General features: G+C 37.2%; 1 protein-coding gene across 7 annotated transcripts in view; it reads right to left on the bottom strand.

The window, feature by feature from the left end:
- The window catches only part of ATP10D (ATPase phospholipid transporting 10D (putative)), a 36,478-nt gene that overhangs the window by 10,087 nt on the left and 8,720 nt on the right, over positions 1-17,671 (bottom strand). For 6 of the 7 annotated variants that reach the window (XM_052681911.1, XM_052681914.1, XM_052681912.1 and 3 more), the window contains 10 exons: positions 12,949-13,153; positions 11,193-11,278; positions 10,010-10,116; positions 9,195-9,326; positions 8,171-8,298; positions 7,781-8,033; positions 5,627-5,862; positions 4,822-5,010; positions 2,461-3,076; positions 954-1,060 (listed from right to left, as the gene is read on the bottom strand). In XM_052681911.1, coding sequence (XP_052537871.1) covers positions 954-1,060; positions 2,461-3,076; positions 4,822-5,010; positions 5,627-5,862; positions 7,781-8,033; positions 8,171-8,298; positions 9,195-9,326; positions 10,010-10,116; positions 11,193-11,278; positions 12,949-13,153 — 2,059 coding nt within the window. Of the gene's footprint in view, positions 1-953; positions 1,061-2,460; positions 3,077-4,821; positions 5,011-5,626; positions 5,863-7,780; positions 8,034-8,170; positions 8,299-9,194; positions 9,327-10,009; positions 10,117-11,192; positions 11,279-12,948; positions 13,154-14,693; positions 17,659-17,671 lie in introns of those variants that run through there. The other variant, XM_052681917.1, reaches the window with a different exon arrangement.

Genomic DNA, 17,671 nt, shown 5'->3' with positions numbered 1-17,671 from the left:
TGCAGAGGGAGAGAAAACACAGATGTGTCTAGATTTCACTTCAAATGTACTACAAGAGCATCTCTCAGAGCCATCTCTGCTATCCGTATACTAAACCTTTTGCAGCCCTGCCAGAGCAGTTATATGTGTACCCTGGTATGTCTACAGACTTAGTATGATTCACAGGTCAGGCTGCTAACCAAAAGCTTGCAGGCACCTGGAGTTGCCTGATATATTTTCATTTATATGGAAGGCAAGGAGGCCAAAGAACATAATAACCTCTTTACTGTTCTTTAAGGCAAGGAGGCCAAAGAACATAATAACCTCTTTACTGTTCTTTAAGGCAAGGAGGCCAAAGAACATAATAACCTCTTTACTGTTCTTTAATACCTCATAGACACAGGCACAGAATCACTGCACAGCTTGGTACAGCTTGATGCCTGTACAGTTACACAGCCCATGCTTTCACTTTGCATGAGAGTTTCCTTTCCTGTTTCAGTTGTTACGGAATTTTACTTCTGATCAGTTTTGAATTTATAATGGAATCTCATAACATCACATAGTTTTGCCTACAAATCCTATAACACCACAGACAGTGCGAGACCCAATAAGACAGGCCTGACTACATTTGTTTTCTGTATCCAGAAAAAAATTCCAACCAGGGCAAGGTTCACATGAGGAGAGCCACTCAGGACTCATGTAAGAAAATCAGGACATTTTACATCCCTTGTTCTAGAATTAGGCTATTAAAACTGTCTGGCATCCTAAAGTGACAACAGGTATGTGAATCTAACTGAAGACAGAATTTTTTTTTGTGTAAATGTACAAATTCCTCCTGAAAAAAAGTAAGGATAAATGAAATGTGGCAATGAGAACATCTAGTCTATAAGTGGTTATATCTGTTCCATTGGAAAAAAAACTCCTGCTCATCATTGACTGTAAACATTCTTAAAAGTACACATAAAAAAACCCACCTTTTTAGCAATACAAAGAGTGCGCAGTCCCTTTCTGGCATAGTCATCCAGATGATTCTGGGTTCTTTCTTTAATGTTCTTCTTTTCCACTTCTGAATTCTTGGTATCTACCATTATATAAAAAGTAAAGTAAATTAAATATTCAGTCTTAGAGTAAATTTACTGGAAAATTTTGAAGGTCTAAATATAGTTTAAAAATCCCAAAATATTTAAAGGTTTTATTTTAACTCTGAACATACCTTCACGTTTGCACAGTGTACCGTGGCTGTATCTTTAGAATGCATGGAGAGGGTCAGTCTGCACAAGCAGTGAGGGGAACCAGTCTGGCACTCATATATGCTTTCATATATACTAGCATATCAAAGTGTCTTTCTAACATGAAATCACCTTCTAAAATGAATTGGGCCACAAGACATCAAAGTAGCTTTGTTCTCTCTGATACACTGGGAGGGAGCCAGAAGGGCTACCACAGAAAAGCTGTTTTTTTTTTTTTTTTTTTTTTTTTTTGTTTTGTTTTGTTTTTAATCATTAATGCATGGACTATTCAGAGAGGTGATTAACTCATCTAACTTCAGACATGTAGAAGTTAGATTGCAAGTTTACCCTGAGAGCCAAAGTAAGGAGAGGTATCTCCAGACATGAAATTATGCCCCATAGACAGACTTTAGAGGCTCCTTTTCTACCTCACTGCCTACAGAGGCTTTCCGTCTAGACCTTACTTGGCTAGTGCTGGGCTAAAATATGCTTGTGGAACAGTACACATCCCACTTCCTCACTGAGATAAACCACAGAACATGAAAACTAAGTTCTACCTTGCAGATAGTAAACCTGTAAACTCCATTACCTTCCCAACCATTAAAAAAGACCCCGTGACATCTGACCTTAAATATATGCAGGGACATGTTTCTTACACGCACAGATAACATGCCTTCAGTTATAAATCAATGACTGCCTGATACAGCGTATGAATAAATCACGATTAGTGCTTAAGTAACACAGCATGTTCCTTCTGTAGCAGATTCCAAGAACCTTTACCCAAAGACAACAGCACCCAGCAGGAGGCAGCACACAATTTTGCAGGCACAGGATATTATTAACACATCTAGAAACACAGAAATAGTTGATAATCCAGAAAAAATAAGAACAGACAAAAAGCAATGAAAGTATCTCATCCCAATAAACACCTCTCACAGCACAGCAGGAGACAACTATTTCAGCAGACAACCTTATTTTATGACTGGAAATACTACAGTTGGCTCCAAGAGGTCTGCTTAGACACCACAAAATCTCTGAATTACTGCTAGCTTTCTGTTCTCAGTTTCCAGAATGGCATACAGCACAGCCATATGTAGGTGAGAAGCTGCAATACCTTTATGGGTTTTCCTAAAAGCAACTCAGAGATAGTAGTTCTGCTTGGTTACTCGGCTATTCTTACAAATCAGGGCATGCAGTCAACTATACCGAAGAATGATAAAGGTGAACAAAGAATTAAAAGTTCGACAAATACCTTCAGATGCAGTTCCCAACAAATCCATCATGACTGAGTCTGCACCTTTCGTGTACACCACCACTCGGTTGGAGACTGGATGCCGAACCACTACTGACATCCTTTTTCGCACTGAGTCAAAAGGCAGGATATGCAAAAGCTGAAATGTTAAAGATCCCAGATCTGCAAAATCCACAGTTACTTGATCAGGAGTCCTAGACTGTAAAATACATTTATAAGCCTTAGCAGCATGGACCAAGGCAGCTTCGTCTGGACTTTCAGCTTCATAACAAAGCTTAGGTAAGGGAGACCATTCAGCAGACGACTCAGCACTGTGGGTTTCACAGCCAGCAGCTACATTCACTGTATAACATTCTTTGGGTAACTGGGGATTTTCTGGGCTGTTCAGATTGTGAGGCTCAGCAGCATTTTGAGCAGCCCCATCCAAAGCAGGTGAAGCCGGTTTCATTCTGAAAATAGACAGTTTGCTCACAAAACTGTTTGGGTTTTCAGATGATGACTCTTTTATACTTGGAAGTGGGGACGAACTTAGTCTACGGACTGACAACCTCTGGAACATCTGCCTGATTTCCTCAAGGGATTTAATAGGCATTCTTCCCAGTGAAGAGCGTCTCATCTGCAACAGAACAGTCAGAGAAAGTATAAAGTCTTCATATGTTATTTAATTAAAGAAAGACAGCTTACAAACCACGCATGTTTCTTAATGAAAATTTGAAAAGTTATGATCATTTTGATCACTTGTATTAAAAATAGCCAGCTCAATTAAACATATTACCATATAAGTACACCAAACAGCTCTGTGAGAGCTTCACCTGTTCAAATCACACAAATTGTAAAAAGTACTTCAGATCTGAAAACTGCATGTATTGCCAGTTTGATTCATGACTCCATGTAATAATTTTTTCTAGAAATGTCTAAGCAATGGAACTTTTAGAAGTTGTGGTGAATGGAATTAGATACTTGTTCTCAATTGGCAAGATAGCTGCAGAGAATAAACCAGCTCCTTACTTCTTACAGTGACTAGCTACTAGTAATGCTAAAAATACAGTACTTCACCAAAACTTTTTTGGTCAGAATTGAAAACAAAAGACAAGCACTCTCAAGAATCAAGAAATGAAAGATTCCTGCTTCAATTCTATCCCAGTTGCATGCAAGTTGTAACGTGTCTCTTTATTCAGCATCACAGAGACACCGACTAGGAACATTCCTTCACCTTCTCTCCCTAAGGAAACACTGAAAACTTCTTGCCTTTGTCATTATCATTCCCCAACTGAACTCATAATCCTTATGCCATATATTGCTCCTTCCAACCCAGCTACTACTGACTTGGACATCTCCTCTTCTAAAAGTCATCCAGAAATATTATTCTCTAAGAAATGAAAAACTCACAGGTGGAGGTTAGTATTTACTAATGCAGATGCCCCATCCATGTGTTCACAGCAGGCAGCCTACTATGTGGACTTGTCTGGAAGGACACTATAACAACAGACATTTTATATATTTGTGGTACTTTATTCTCCACAGGGTACCTTATGGAAACATCTCCAGCCATACATGTACATGCACTACCTTACTTAAGCACCAAAAACTATTCCTGTACATAACACAATTTTTTTAACTTTTTTTTTCAAAAGGTGAAGTCAACAAATCTTAATCACTTTTGTGGGGAGAAAAATCAATGCTGAACTCTGGGATTATCCTGCCACACAATCAAATTAGGTAGAAGATGGGTTTATGAAAATCCCACCTTGAAAAAAAGTCAACTGATTTTAAAATGAAAGCAATATCTTTAAATAAATAATAAATACTAGATGCGTGCTCTGAAAATAAGGAGTGGTTTCAGGGAAACATTAAAAGTCTCTTGATTATTAAACCAGGACAGTCTAACAAATGCACTGTACATTGAAGATGAGACCACCTTATACTAACCATATTGCCAAGCATTTTTTTTCTTCAAATTATTACACACATTGAACTTGATCCTCCATACTCTTTCTGGAATTCTATTTGAATATAGTCAAGTAACAGGTAAGAGCTTTTTCAGTTCCAGTATTTTAGAAGTCTTCCAAGATTATTCATATTTTTTAGCGAACAATAACTTATTTGTAAAGGTAACTTGAGTGTTAGGGCACTCTTAAAGGAAGCTGTGCACATATCTGGTAAATGATAATAGAATACAGCAAAAAAACCCAACAACCCATAACTGCAGTTTAATCTCAAAATATATATTGTGAAAGTTAAGAAGCACCAAACTTACGGGTTCAGATCCTGAATACCAGTTATTTTTTTCTCCTTTTGCAATCAAACTAAAGGAAACTTGTTTATAAATAGTTGATACAGACAAATATAATATCTTCTTACCTTCTGACGTGGCTGATTGGGGATTGAAACAACAACAGTATTACAGATTGCCAGAGCAAGAAAGAAGTCAGTGATATACATTGTCTCCAAACCTAACTTGCTGATACCTTCTTCTGATTCTTGATAGGAAAGAGAAGAAACACGTCTAAATTTCTCCAGCAGTTGTGTATCTGGTACAACATCTGTTTCCTATGGATTAAACAAACAAAGCTGTGAATTAGGATATAAACCCTGGCAATCCCAAATGGATTTCCAGTTCATACCATTTCAGAGTCGCAAGTTGATTCCAGACTTATTTTATATATAGAGCTCATACATGAGGAGAAAATAATCATTCCCCAGACGCTGCTACCAGAGACTTGAGAAATTAATGGCAGAAAATTGCAAAATAGTCTAGGTCTCTGGCAGTAAAATCAGATACAGATGTTTTTAATCCTAGTAATCTCCACTAAATGCAATAGGATTAATATTGTTTATCTACATATTTCCTATTGAAAGCAAAGTAAAATGCTTTTTAAGGCAAAGGAACAAACTTTTATTGAAAATAAAGCCTGTCATTTAAGCAGAGTGATCATGAAATCACACCAGCAAGATCCAAACAACACATCTTTGTAATCCAATAAATATCTGCAACATCAGCTTGCAAGTAGGCTGCACCCAAGCAACAATGGAAGGTCTAATTTTGATGGAAGACAAAGAATGTCTTAAATTTCAAGCACTCTTAATTATTAAAATGGGAGTAAAAAGATGTTCCTTCACTAGTTACTTCAAAAATTCATTACCAAAACTAATAACTTTTACTTACAATGCAGCTGCTGAAAGCAACATGTCCTGAGCAGGGAGCATCACCTGATGAATGCTCCCTTCCTAATTCAGGATAAATACCAGATAACAGATTTGAAGACTTTCTGTTCAAAGATTCATTCTCGGCTCCACAATCGTGTCCCCTCCATTTTAATGTGTGGCCCAAAGAGGCACAAGGACCTTCAGCTGAATCCTCATCTTTCAAATCCTTCTCTTGATAGGATTCCAACCTCTTTGCTAAAGAAATAAAATTATTATTCTGTAAGCAAAAAGAAATTTGTCTAAAATAAAACTTAATTTAAAATAAGGAATTTAGTATCCAATTAAGTAAAATCCACTCTTTCTAAAATATCAAACCATAATAAGTTATCACACTGACTTGCCATTTGCGACGCTGCTCTTCAAAAGTGCTGCTCTCCTGGAGAGAATCCAGAAGAGAGAGAAAGAACAATCACAGAAACACTATAGTAAGCTGGTTACAAAGCTTTTAGAAGAGAACATTGCTGAGAACCGAATAACAGCTTTCAAGTACAAAAAGTGGAATTGCACAGAAAAAGGAATTAATCTGTTTTCTTGGCACACTGTAGGTAATAGGAGACACAATATTTCTATGCTGTGATAAGACAGATTAGATAACAGAAAATCTTTGTCCAACAAGACATGAAACACTAGAACAAAATACACAAGAAGGTAGTGAACTGGCCAACAACAGAAGTTCTGAAAACACATTAAAAAATTCAAAAAGACAGCAGTATGTCTGCACAGCCAGATCTAGACAACACACATCTATTCCACTTATGCTCCCTGCCTGCCAAGGAGATACACCCTGGCTGAAGTAACATAGGTGGCACCTCCTGTAATACCACAGTGCTCTGCTGACACAGCCTAAAAAGCACAAGTTGATTTAGATATAGCACTGCATATGGACACCTACATAGAGGATTTTACTACAACGGAGTAAAATCTCTGTTGTCCTTTGTTCTGGGCAACAGAGATACAAATACAGAAATATACATACAGACTAAGTGAGTCATATGCAAAAGGCTGAACTGCTTTGTAGTGCATCTCTTACTGCATGCAGTAGGAGCCAGCCAAATGGCAACTTTGTGCAACTGACCAAAGGAAAATTAGTGTTAAACATAGGACCTCCAACATTTTTCAGATTGATTTTCAGGGCACACAATTTCTAGATTTGTTAGGAAGGACATGCTTTATCTCCAAATAAAAGCCAGGGTACAATAGGAAATAATTATAAACATAATTAACACACTGATACTACTGGAAGAAAAGTGAATTCTTAGGGAAGTAAGTAATAGAAGTAAGTGGCAGACATATGCCAAGAACAAAGAGATCAGTCACAACTCATCTCTTCTGAAACACTTTTCATTTCTTGAAGAAGTGCTCTGAAAATATATTCTACTTTTTAATTTAACTTATTCATTCATCAAATTCTAAATTTAAAACATATTTCTTTTCACTTTGCTCTTGTGATATCCTCCTTCCCAGTATAATTACACAAAGCCAAAGAACCATTGTGACACCTACATCACATGATTTTCAAAATATATGAAGAAATTGCTGTTAAAGTGATTTATAACCATCAGTTGCTGTGACTGTGAACAAAAGAAGAACCCATGCACTCTGAGACCAGCAGGGTGTGCCCGTTGCTTGCAGAAACTGAGCAGTTCCATCTGGCAGCAAAACCACGGCGAGTGGTTAATACATAGTTGTAATTGGTCTATCCACCTATCAGCACTTCATCTTTGATTTTTCCCAGTGAAAGAGCAAATGTATGCAGTTAACATACAGCAATAATAATAAAATCTCTGTGTTTTTATCTAGTTAATAAAATAGGTAGCTGAATCAAACACTTTATGTAACTATGTCAGAAAGTAAAGAGCGTTCTGTGTTTGGTCTCAAATATGCACAGGCTTAACTATCTGTGAAGTAGCACCTCACATACAATTTCAAGTCTCTGTATGCTGCACATGAAGTGATCCAAATGGGGAAAGATCCAAATAAGACCAGACTAAATCCACACCTTCTGTAAGTACACATTGCCACACAAACCTCAGAAACACCCGTCTTCATCACAACTTGAAGTTTCTCTGAGAATGGGAAAAGGACTACCACAAGCATGTATTTAGCACCTTACCATTTTCTTCATGGCAATACTCCTGTCCTGCAATGCTGCACCTCCGAAAAACCATCTTATTTTCAGTGAGTGTTCCAGTCTTGTCTGAGAAGATATACTGAATCTGGCCAAGGTCTTCAGCAATATTCAATGCTCGACACTGAATTGTAGAGTCTGTTTTCTCATGGTAAAAATCAATGTCATTCTGTATTAAATAAATTTGTCCCAGTTTGACAATTTCAATTGAAACATACAGAGAAATAGGAATCAAGACCTATTGAAACAAAACACAAAGATTAAAAGAGACCAAACTCTTTAGCCACATGCAAACATGAGTTAACTCTTCTGAAACCAGAGTTACTTCAAGACATTAGTGAGATCAGAATATGGCTCAAAACAGACCAAAGTTACCTGTAATAAAATGATCATTGTCCAGAACATATTGAACCCTGCTAACACAGAAGAAATCAATTTGCCATCTGGTTCAGGGATGTTAAAAAAAGGTATTTCTGAATACCTACTTAACCAAATTCCATGGCCTAGAAAATAAGAACAACTGAATCAGTTAGGTTGACTGTATAACAGTTTAGGTATTTCTAAGCTTCCAGAGAAGAATTTTCATCAATAGGAGCCCCACTAAAATGCATGAAGTATCAATGCGCACACTTGAAAAAATGTTTTACTGCAGTTGTGTCAATAGTACATCTATGCAACCCATCTCAAAACTAATGGAATACTAGCTATGTTTCATTCTCTTTTTCCTACCCTAAACTCTAGTTATTAAATTTCTGATCTTTGCTTTTCCACCTTTCAGCTGTGGTATGTCATGAAGCCACTCTGGTCACTTTACAGCACTGTGAGACAAATACTGTCACAGAAAAGAAATAGTATAAATCACAAACCCAGTTTTTGTTTATGTTTATGTTTAAGCCATATTGTGATGCCAGACATGTCTATTTAGTGTAAGTTGACAAAGTTTTTTAAACACCTTTTAAGCACTCATTTGGTTCATTGTAAAATGTATTCTTTTTGAACTTTAGTACTCAAGCTCACTATTTCATAAAACCATAAAATAGAAAGTCCTTATTACTACTCAAACTAGGCGTCTCCCTGCAATACTGTACAAGCATTTCATTTTACCTCAACCAAACTAACACAAACCACAAATGTTAGAGTGCAATTAGTGAGAGAAATGAGAAAATCAATTGGAAAAGCAGGTTTTAGACTTAAGAACTCACACTAGGAACATACCCACTGACCAATTACTGATTAAACATGACAACATAAACTAAAACTTGGCAGCATCCCCTGCTGATAAAGAATTAGATATGGAGAAAGGCAGTTTCTGAAATAGGCTACTGAAATGAATTGGCCCCAAATTAAAACACCAAAGCGGAGAGGGGAAAGCAGTAGGAGTTTACACATTCACACTTACCAATTGCACCTGTTAAACACATTAAAATTAGAAGCAGAACACACCACAGAATATCAGAATTCACTTTTCTTTCCAATTTACTGCGCTTGTAATGAGGTCCACTGTTATTCAGCATGGCTTTGGTTTCATGACCTGTAATCACAACAAAGGTTGAAATTCTCTATTTGCAAGTATGAAAATCAAAAGTCCTTTATATTTCTAAAGCTCTGGGAAATTGGACATTACTGTTAACTAATATGTGAAAACTAACTGCTCCTAAAGTAGTAGTCTTAAAGAAAACTAAAAAAGCTAAACCATAATTGCTCAGCCATATATTATCTTTTATATTGTAAATAATATTCCTATTATATTCCTTCCTGAAGGTTTTGATACAGTCTCTAATATTTTCTACAAAATTCTGCACCTGCATTACAATTATCTGCCTGAATACATTATAATGTCTAGTCTTAAAACTTCAGCACTTCGACTTTAGAACAACATTAACTTCAATTCTGGACCAGAGAAAGTCCTAACAAAGGCAGCTATCCCCACTTTCATTTCAAAACCTTGATTTGTCATTGTAGTTAACAATTGAAGACCTGTACACAGAACAGAGCAGGCTTCCCATGAATAATCAGACATACCAACCTTTAACATTTTTAAAACCAAAACAAACAGCTCAGATTTGCATTCTTAATGCTTCAACCTAAGGCTGCCTTCTGCTGGTTTCAATCTTTTAATTGTCTACTTTGCCTCTGTGCAATATTGCTTCTTAAGGCACATAATTCCATCTTCTTTGCAAAGGCAATCTGAGAAGGCCAGGGTGGTTCACTAACCTGCATATACCACAATGCCTACAACAGCTTCTGTATTTCTTACTGTGCATCCTCGCAGCAGTAAGTTCTCCTTGCTGAGGCCCACTCGATCCTTGCTTGAATTCTCACTGGAAAAAAAAAACAGAACACATTAATTTGCACATTAATTTGGCTGCAGAACTTCAGCAATTACCAGTCAGGTTTTGAAAAAGCGTTAGGGAGCAAATTGCCAAGAGAAGCTACCTGTCACAGACTACCTCACTGATGCTTCTGATTGGACTTTTCAAAGGAAGAGAGTAACATACATGCAAGATCACCTCCAAAATTCTAGGCATCTGGGCACTGCATTAAAATGTTCACGTGCATGGCATCTGCCATGTTGGCATTTGAGGAACAGGCAACCCTGCTGAAATGAGCGCAGGGCAAATACAGTCTGAAAGCAGATGACTTCTATTTGGATGGCCAGCATTAGAAAAAAATTTTAAAAAATTATAAATCCCATTTCAAAAGTACTGTGAGCGCTCTTATCTGTGCCGTATTTTCAATGTAGATAAGCCATGTTTGTCAAGACTTTTCCTCGGAGAAAGATAAATAAAAGCATTTCATTTTCTCTTCATATTTCTAACATGCCATTGCCCACAGGGAAGAATGTGGACATTATACATCTAAAAAAATGAAAATTAACCACTCAATGAAATATTATTTTATTTTCCTACTGGCCACACAAAAGTACAGACCTTGACAAGAAAATAGACGTAAGGTAACACAGTTTTATATAAATGGCTGAGAGTTACACAGAACATATGAGAGTAGGAGGGGAAGCCAGATCTTCCTGTTTCAAACTCTGACCAAAGCAGCCATGGTCCAGACTGAAATCTGTACTGATATCATATGTCATTAACAGCAGATCAAAGGCAGCCATTTCAAATGTGGTAGATATAGTTGCAAAACAGCCTGAACTAAGATGCTGAAAATATTTAATATAAAATATAAAGTGCTAGTGGGCTTTCCCACTTCACAATCAGGTGTTTTCTGAAATTCCTTCTGGAGCTCTGCCTGCCTGGCTGCACTCAGAAATATAGTGCTGCACACTGACTTATGTACATATTGTCATTTTTTAAAGCAAACATTATAAGCCCTCTGAAAATTAGGAAGAACACCAAAGCAAATTACACCAGTTTAAAGAGCCACCAAGCGTACTTACACAAAGCCTCGAAAGTGATTGAGGTCATCATTAGGACTTTCACATTCTATTCTACCAGAAAATTTTTCTGGATCAATTTCAGAGATCTGAAATTATTTAGAAAAAAAAAAGAGAGAAAGAGAAACAAAAAAAAAAACCACAACTGAGACCAGGTATGATAGAACTTGGAAATTTCATAAATATCACTGTCAAACTATTTAACTCAACATTTAAAGTTGCTAATGATGTTGATGATCTACATGCAACCCACGTAAATCAGACTTATGCAGGATTTCCTAGTAAATATCAAACCCTAGCAAGTATCAGCTGAGAAACTGGTATCTTAGGAACACTTGTCTATTTCTCTAGGAAAGCGAAGATGGTTGGAAAAACTCTTCTATGCCTTGTTGTCTTTTGCTAGCTGTTGTTTATAAGCCTCTTGCAGTACCTTCTTAATTTCTTTCCTGTGGTCACTGAGGTACATACAGAAAAAAAAAAAGAATAAATCACGCTATTCTAAGATGACAAAAAATTAACTACGAGAGTTTCAGCTCCTCTTTTAGGCTCTAATGCTGCCTTGCCTTCCCAAGGGCAATAACAAGTGTCCTATTGAAGACATTTGTGCTTGTGTTTGTTCAGTCATAAAAATGCAGAATGTAATATTTTTGCATTATGTTACAACCTTTTTGTCTTCAAATGTTCTTTAATTTGATTTATGTTCTTCCTATTCTTTTGAGCTTGAGAAACTACGAAGTGAGACAGTCATACTCTGTCTACATACACAGCACTCCCACAGTCTTATTCAGCCTGAGTTTGAGAGGACAAAGTCTCTGTCTGGAACTGAGCTCTCAGGACACCAGAGATCTGTGAAGTTAACTACTATACAATCAGAAACTGTGCAGTCCTGAGAGGACACAACGATGGCCTTTTTTTTTTTTCCTTGGAGGGGAAAAATGAACAGTCTTTTATGGTGAAGAAATTGTCACTTTTTGGGACAGCATGACTATCTCATTCTAAAATCGAGAAAAAAAGAACGGGATAAAGAAAACCAGCTTTCTTTATGGTTAACAGATCATGCATTTGATATTACTCTGCTTATTAAGTAACAAACAAATCTAAATGAACAGCAAAGTACTCCTTCACACCTTCTCAGAACAATTCAAAAGCAGTTCAGATAATTTTATCTCCAGTCTCTTAACAGCACGTTTTTACGGATAACACTGAATCTCCCTGCTGTGGTGTCAGTGCAGTGCTTCCGTATCAGAACTCAGTTACCAGGTGTGCTAAAGACTGCACTAATTTCTGACCACTACTGTGAAAACTGTAAGACCTGATGATGTTCAGTCTTGAGAGGTATACATTAAAAAAAATCGTAAGAGTTCCAAAGGCTTTATAAATCCTTGAAGGTCTAGATTTGAAGCTAAAAATACAGTGAAAAAGAAGACATCTATTCCTCTCTGTTTTTATGTGGCACTGAACTCCCTTCAAAAAAAATTCTAATTTCAAAGCCACTAAATGCTATGTGTTATACATGACAACTGGACATTTACTTGAAAAGTTAGTTTTACTTCACTTGAAATAGAGCTCTCTTTCTCTGGGTTGAGTGAGCAGACAAAGATTTGCTGCAAAATAACAACAAAAAAATTAAAACTATATCACCTATTTATTCCATTTTCAGATGGGGATTGCTGAACAGTGGGCAATATAGAGGACTAAGGTTTTTATTGTTGACTGACAAATCAACTTTCTTAAACCACTGGAAATTCACAATTATCACCTGCTCTGAATATCCTCTCACCACCTGCCTCTGTTTTAGATTGGTTTCTCCATCAAGACCGGCAGTTTCAATGTAACAGATCCCATCCAGGTCACTGGAATATAACAGCACCATGTCAGCAGGAATAATTTCATTACACGAAAGCCGGATGAAGTCTCCAACATTGACATTTTTCCAGCATTCATCTATGTATTTCTTCTCTTTCCTGAAATGGATATAAATGCATTAGAACAACTGAAAAAAGGAAAAAAAAAAAAAAGAAAAAACCACCCCAAACTGAAAGCTCAAAGAAACAGATTGTACCTAGGAAATGACTCCTATACTGAACTTCTACTCCCAAGTCATTAAGAATTTTGATGCGACAGTCTGACAGCTCAAGGTGACTAACAAGGAATCTGTGGTGCTCAGGGACATGATCTAGCGGTGGGTTGTTAGAGTATGGTTAGGTTCAGATTGGACTTGATGATCTTCAAGGTCTTTTCCAACTTAAGCTATTCTATGATTCTATGATCAGCTCTGAGGTCCCAGACCTGTTTTGCTGGGAATTACATTCCTGTCACCCTCTCATAATTATGTTAGCCCAATTCAAAACTCACCCCCTTGATTCCTTTCACTATTCCAACATTTACCAGTGAGCAAAGAATATTCAGTAACTGCTTTACTAATGCTCCAAGCATAAATACTTGTATTTATAGCTTTTAAATATTTTCCCATTGTTTTTGAACATAAGGTACAAAGAACCTACAATACTCAAGAAAGCTGAAATTCTTTATTATTATGAAAAATACAGGCATGATATACAGAAATTTGTGCCTTCTTCAACTTTCCATTTCTATCTGCTTTTCCGTATTCAACAGAGACAAAGAATAGTCCTTTTTATTTAATTACAGCAGTTTATTGCAAGCACACTCAGGTTTAGAGTGGTGAATAGGCAGCAACAAAGGGAGATAGCAAGCAACAAAGAGCTAACTGGAGGCATACAATAGTAGGCCACTGAAATAGGGTTGCTGATACAAACACTGTACATGTCTGGATGCAGTACATTTTTGGTATTGTTACTACCCTTGTATAGCAGAAATGCTAAGTTACAGGTTGAAACAGTGATTGAGCACCTGGTGGGAAGGCAGGGCCAACCCAGAAGAGCCCAAGTGAATGCAATGCTCCTGAGTGACCGGAAATGGTGGAGTCAGGATTCACCCCCTCCCTGATCTCACTTAAGGGCTGGCAATGGAGACAACGGTATCTTGCTGAAAATTCCTATGTATATGAGGCCTTTTGAAGGTAAGTGGATTCTTTCCTTTGTTTCTGTGTCCACAGTTGCTGTGTTTGAGCACATCCTCATCTGCTGCAGCCTAGGACTTTGCTTCTATGCTGTCATTGCTATGTTTTCCATTGTCTTACATCTTGGTAATTGGCAGGTTTTAATATCTTTCACAGCCTAACCCCTAGAGCTATGTTTAAAGTGAGGAGAATGTACTCTTCACAGTCTTGGGAGCATCTTCATGTTGTGCATCCTTTTCTAAATCTCACTCTGGCTTACCTAGCTGAAAAGTGCAGTTGCACCAGGAAGCTGGGAAGTGCACCTAGCTTCCACAATACAGACTTAAGCTAACAAACTTTACAACATGGCAATTCTGTGCAGACTGATCTACCAGTTCTAATTGAAGTGTTAAGCTGGTGAAATGCTCTTGATGAAAAAAAAAAAATTAAAAAAACATTTCTTGTGTCAAGCTTTGTACCCATACCTTTCAGATCTGTGTTGCCTGACAATATCCTTTCAAAAATCCTTTTCTCCAATGAGATGGCACAAAGTCCACGTAATTAACCAATATATTGATAACAATATCCCTAGTGAAAATAAGGTAGAGTTGATTATATGGTTTTCCAAGTAAATGCAAAGCAAAAGCTGAGGTAAAATTAAACCAACCTCAGCCAAATATATGCTTCTCCTTGAGATGCTGTCACTAGCTATTCTGTAAGCATGGAAAACCATATCTACACTTTTTTTGTGTGTGTAGCCAATTCTCCCCACTAAGAGGCACAGTGAGTCCAAAGAGACAATGCTGACTGGAACAGAAAGCTCTGGTTACTCCGCAACACCACTCTTTTATTGCATCCCCTAGATGCTACAGAAAGGATTTGGGAACTTCTGATAGCAGCAAGAAAAAATTACGTTCACAGCTTGCTTGCATCTAGAAAAGTTACAGTAAGGATGGTGAACAAAAGGCAAAGTAAGTTCATAAACAAAGAAAGCAATGACATCACTGTGTTTTAAGATAAAATCTCAGCTTAAAAGCTGTAGATTTTGGGTCTGATTGCTACAGGCATTTTTCAAGTGATTAAGCCTTAGAATTTGATAAACTATAAAACTATTTGGAGATAAAGATTTAGTAACAAAGCAGCACTTCTATTTACCCTTGAAGTGATTATTTACTAGAGCTTAGTAAAGGGGAAAAACACTAGTGCATGTTTACACTTTTTTTGTAACTACTATGTATTTCACTGAGAACTGCAAAAGCCTCTCCACTGCCAGTGTTGAGATGAACCCTCAGCAGACAGCAACAATTTCTCTTCATAATCACCATCTATTAAGTAAATGTGGAATTGAAAGTATGCAATGATTTTTCTGTTATTTTTACTTGATATACTTACTTTCCCATGCAATTTTCCCCAATATATACTTACTTTCCCATGAAATTTTCCCCAGAAAATGTAGCCTCAATCTCTGCATACGAAAGGCTAAGTACAGTAATACTGATACATTCAATGGGTGAATTCCAGGCTTGGGAATAAAACTATAAAAAGCAGCAAGCCAAAACTCTGAAACTATGGATGTCACTCATTTGTTATAAGCCAGAAAAAATAAGGGGGAAAAATCAAGTCCAACTTATCTAAAAAGTGCAAAAAACTAGTATCTAGCTGCTTGGGTAGATCTATCAAGGCGCTAAGACAGGCCTGTTTTGTCATGGACAAGAGAGAATGGTGAAACCAGTTTCTATTACAAACATGTTTTATAGAAGCAGTAAGGGATTGTTGCTTAAAAAAAGTTAATTCATAATAAAGAAGTTCAGAAAGAAAAGTTAGAAGCGCTAGCAACAGGAAGACATTTTTACTGTTTACTAATACAGAAACTAATTATTATACTTGTTTGGGGAAGGAATCAAGATAGAAAAGATCAGAAATTAATTCCCTTTCATTGACACTGATGAGACTGCAAATAACAAACAGTAGTCATTAATGTGTAGTGGATGGCTCTGTTTTCTGGCAGTGAATTATTTCAGAGTATACTGCAATTCATATCAGAAATTATCTGACTTGTCCCCTAATCTTCTCTGCAGACATGAAAAAGAAAAATATCTTACCAACTCAATTACTTTATTGTTTTAAGCTCAAATTTTTTATAGTCTGAATAAAATATTTCCAGGAAAGCTGCTATATCAGGTATTTGTGTTTGCAGCACATGAAGTTGTGTGCTCAATGGCTCAATGTCCTGGCAGGGAACAGTGATATGCAGTGTCTCTCAGGCATCTGTATTCAGATCAGTGCTGTTTAATACCTTCATTGTCTACAGAGATATTGAGATTGAGAGGACTCCTCAACAAGTATCCAGATGGCACCAAACTGAGTGGTGATTTGACACTTCAAATGGAAAGAAAGAATGCTATCCTGAAACATGTGATGAAGTGTGAGAAGTGGACATGTGTGAACCTCATAAAGTTCAACAAGGCCAAGTGCAAAGCCCTGCACCTGGACTAGGGCAATCCAAAACATCAGTACAGACTGGCTGCTGCATGGATTGGGAACAGCCCTTGAAGAAGGACTTGGCATGTAAAGGTGGATGAAAAACTTGCAGCCAAAATCATATCCCGGGCTGCATAAAAAGAAATGTAGCTAGGAAGTCAAGTGAAGTCATTCTCCCACTCTACTCTATCCTTGTGAGATCACACCTGTAATACTGCATCGGAAAATGTTCTTATTTCCTTCATGGAAATTACATTAGGAGTACCGAGTTACAACACTGATAGCTTTTATGACTTTCACCACTGTAATGATGAAATAGTAATCACTGAATTTCAATGATGCCAAAACAATTTTAAGATATTAAGAATAATACTAAAATTTCCTTGGTTAATGCTGTGCAGACTCGCACATGAAAGCTCTGGCATCCACAAAAGAACAGTTTTTTCAGCAATTTTTATGCTAATTTGATATTCGTTTAGCTGAACAAGTGATCGAGACTCAACTAGAGAACTTCCTGAGTGTATACTAACTGTTGATCACGAGGCAAGCAATGAGTCAGCCATAGGAGCACAGGTGAAGGCAATTCACCTGTGCTACTGGAATGGGTGGAGCCTGGCTCCATCTCTTGTAGACCCCTTTTAAGTGTTGACTGCTACTGAGAAAGGGTCTCTTTCTGGAGATTGCACCTTGGGGAGTTTACTGTGAGCCTAGGACACTGGTGAGCATTTCCATTTATTTTGATTATCTTTCCACTGTGATAATCTTACAAACCTAACCTCTGCACACTTATTGATTGTATACCTATTAATTGTACACTGAGCAATTTGATCTAGTAAGGCATGCTTTGAGCAGTGTGTGAGACTATAGAGATGACTTTCAGAGTCCTCTTCCAACTGAAGTTATTCTCTTTCTTTATGTGTATTCAGAGAGTAAACCAGAAGAATCAATTTAATAACAATTATCCAGGAAGAATGTTGTCTCT

This window comes from Tympanuchus pallidicinctus, unplaced genomic scaffold, assembly GCF_026119805.1.
Source record: "Tympanuchus pallidicinctus isolate F22 unplaced genomic scaffold, pur_lepc_1.0 scaffold2, whole genome shotgun sequence".
In the NCBI taxonomy this organism is placed as follows: Eukaryota; Metazoa; Chordata; class Aves; order Galliformes; family Phasianidae; genus Tympanuchus; species Tympanuchus pallidicinctus.
The sequence above is the reverse complement of the archived record's forward strand: the minus strand, read 5'-3'. Positions and strand labels throughout refer to the sequence as shown.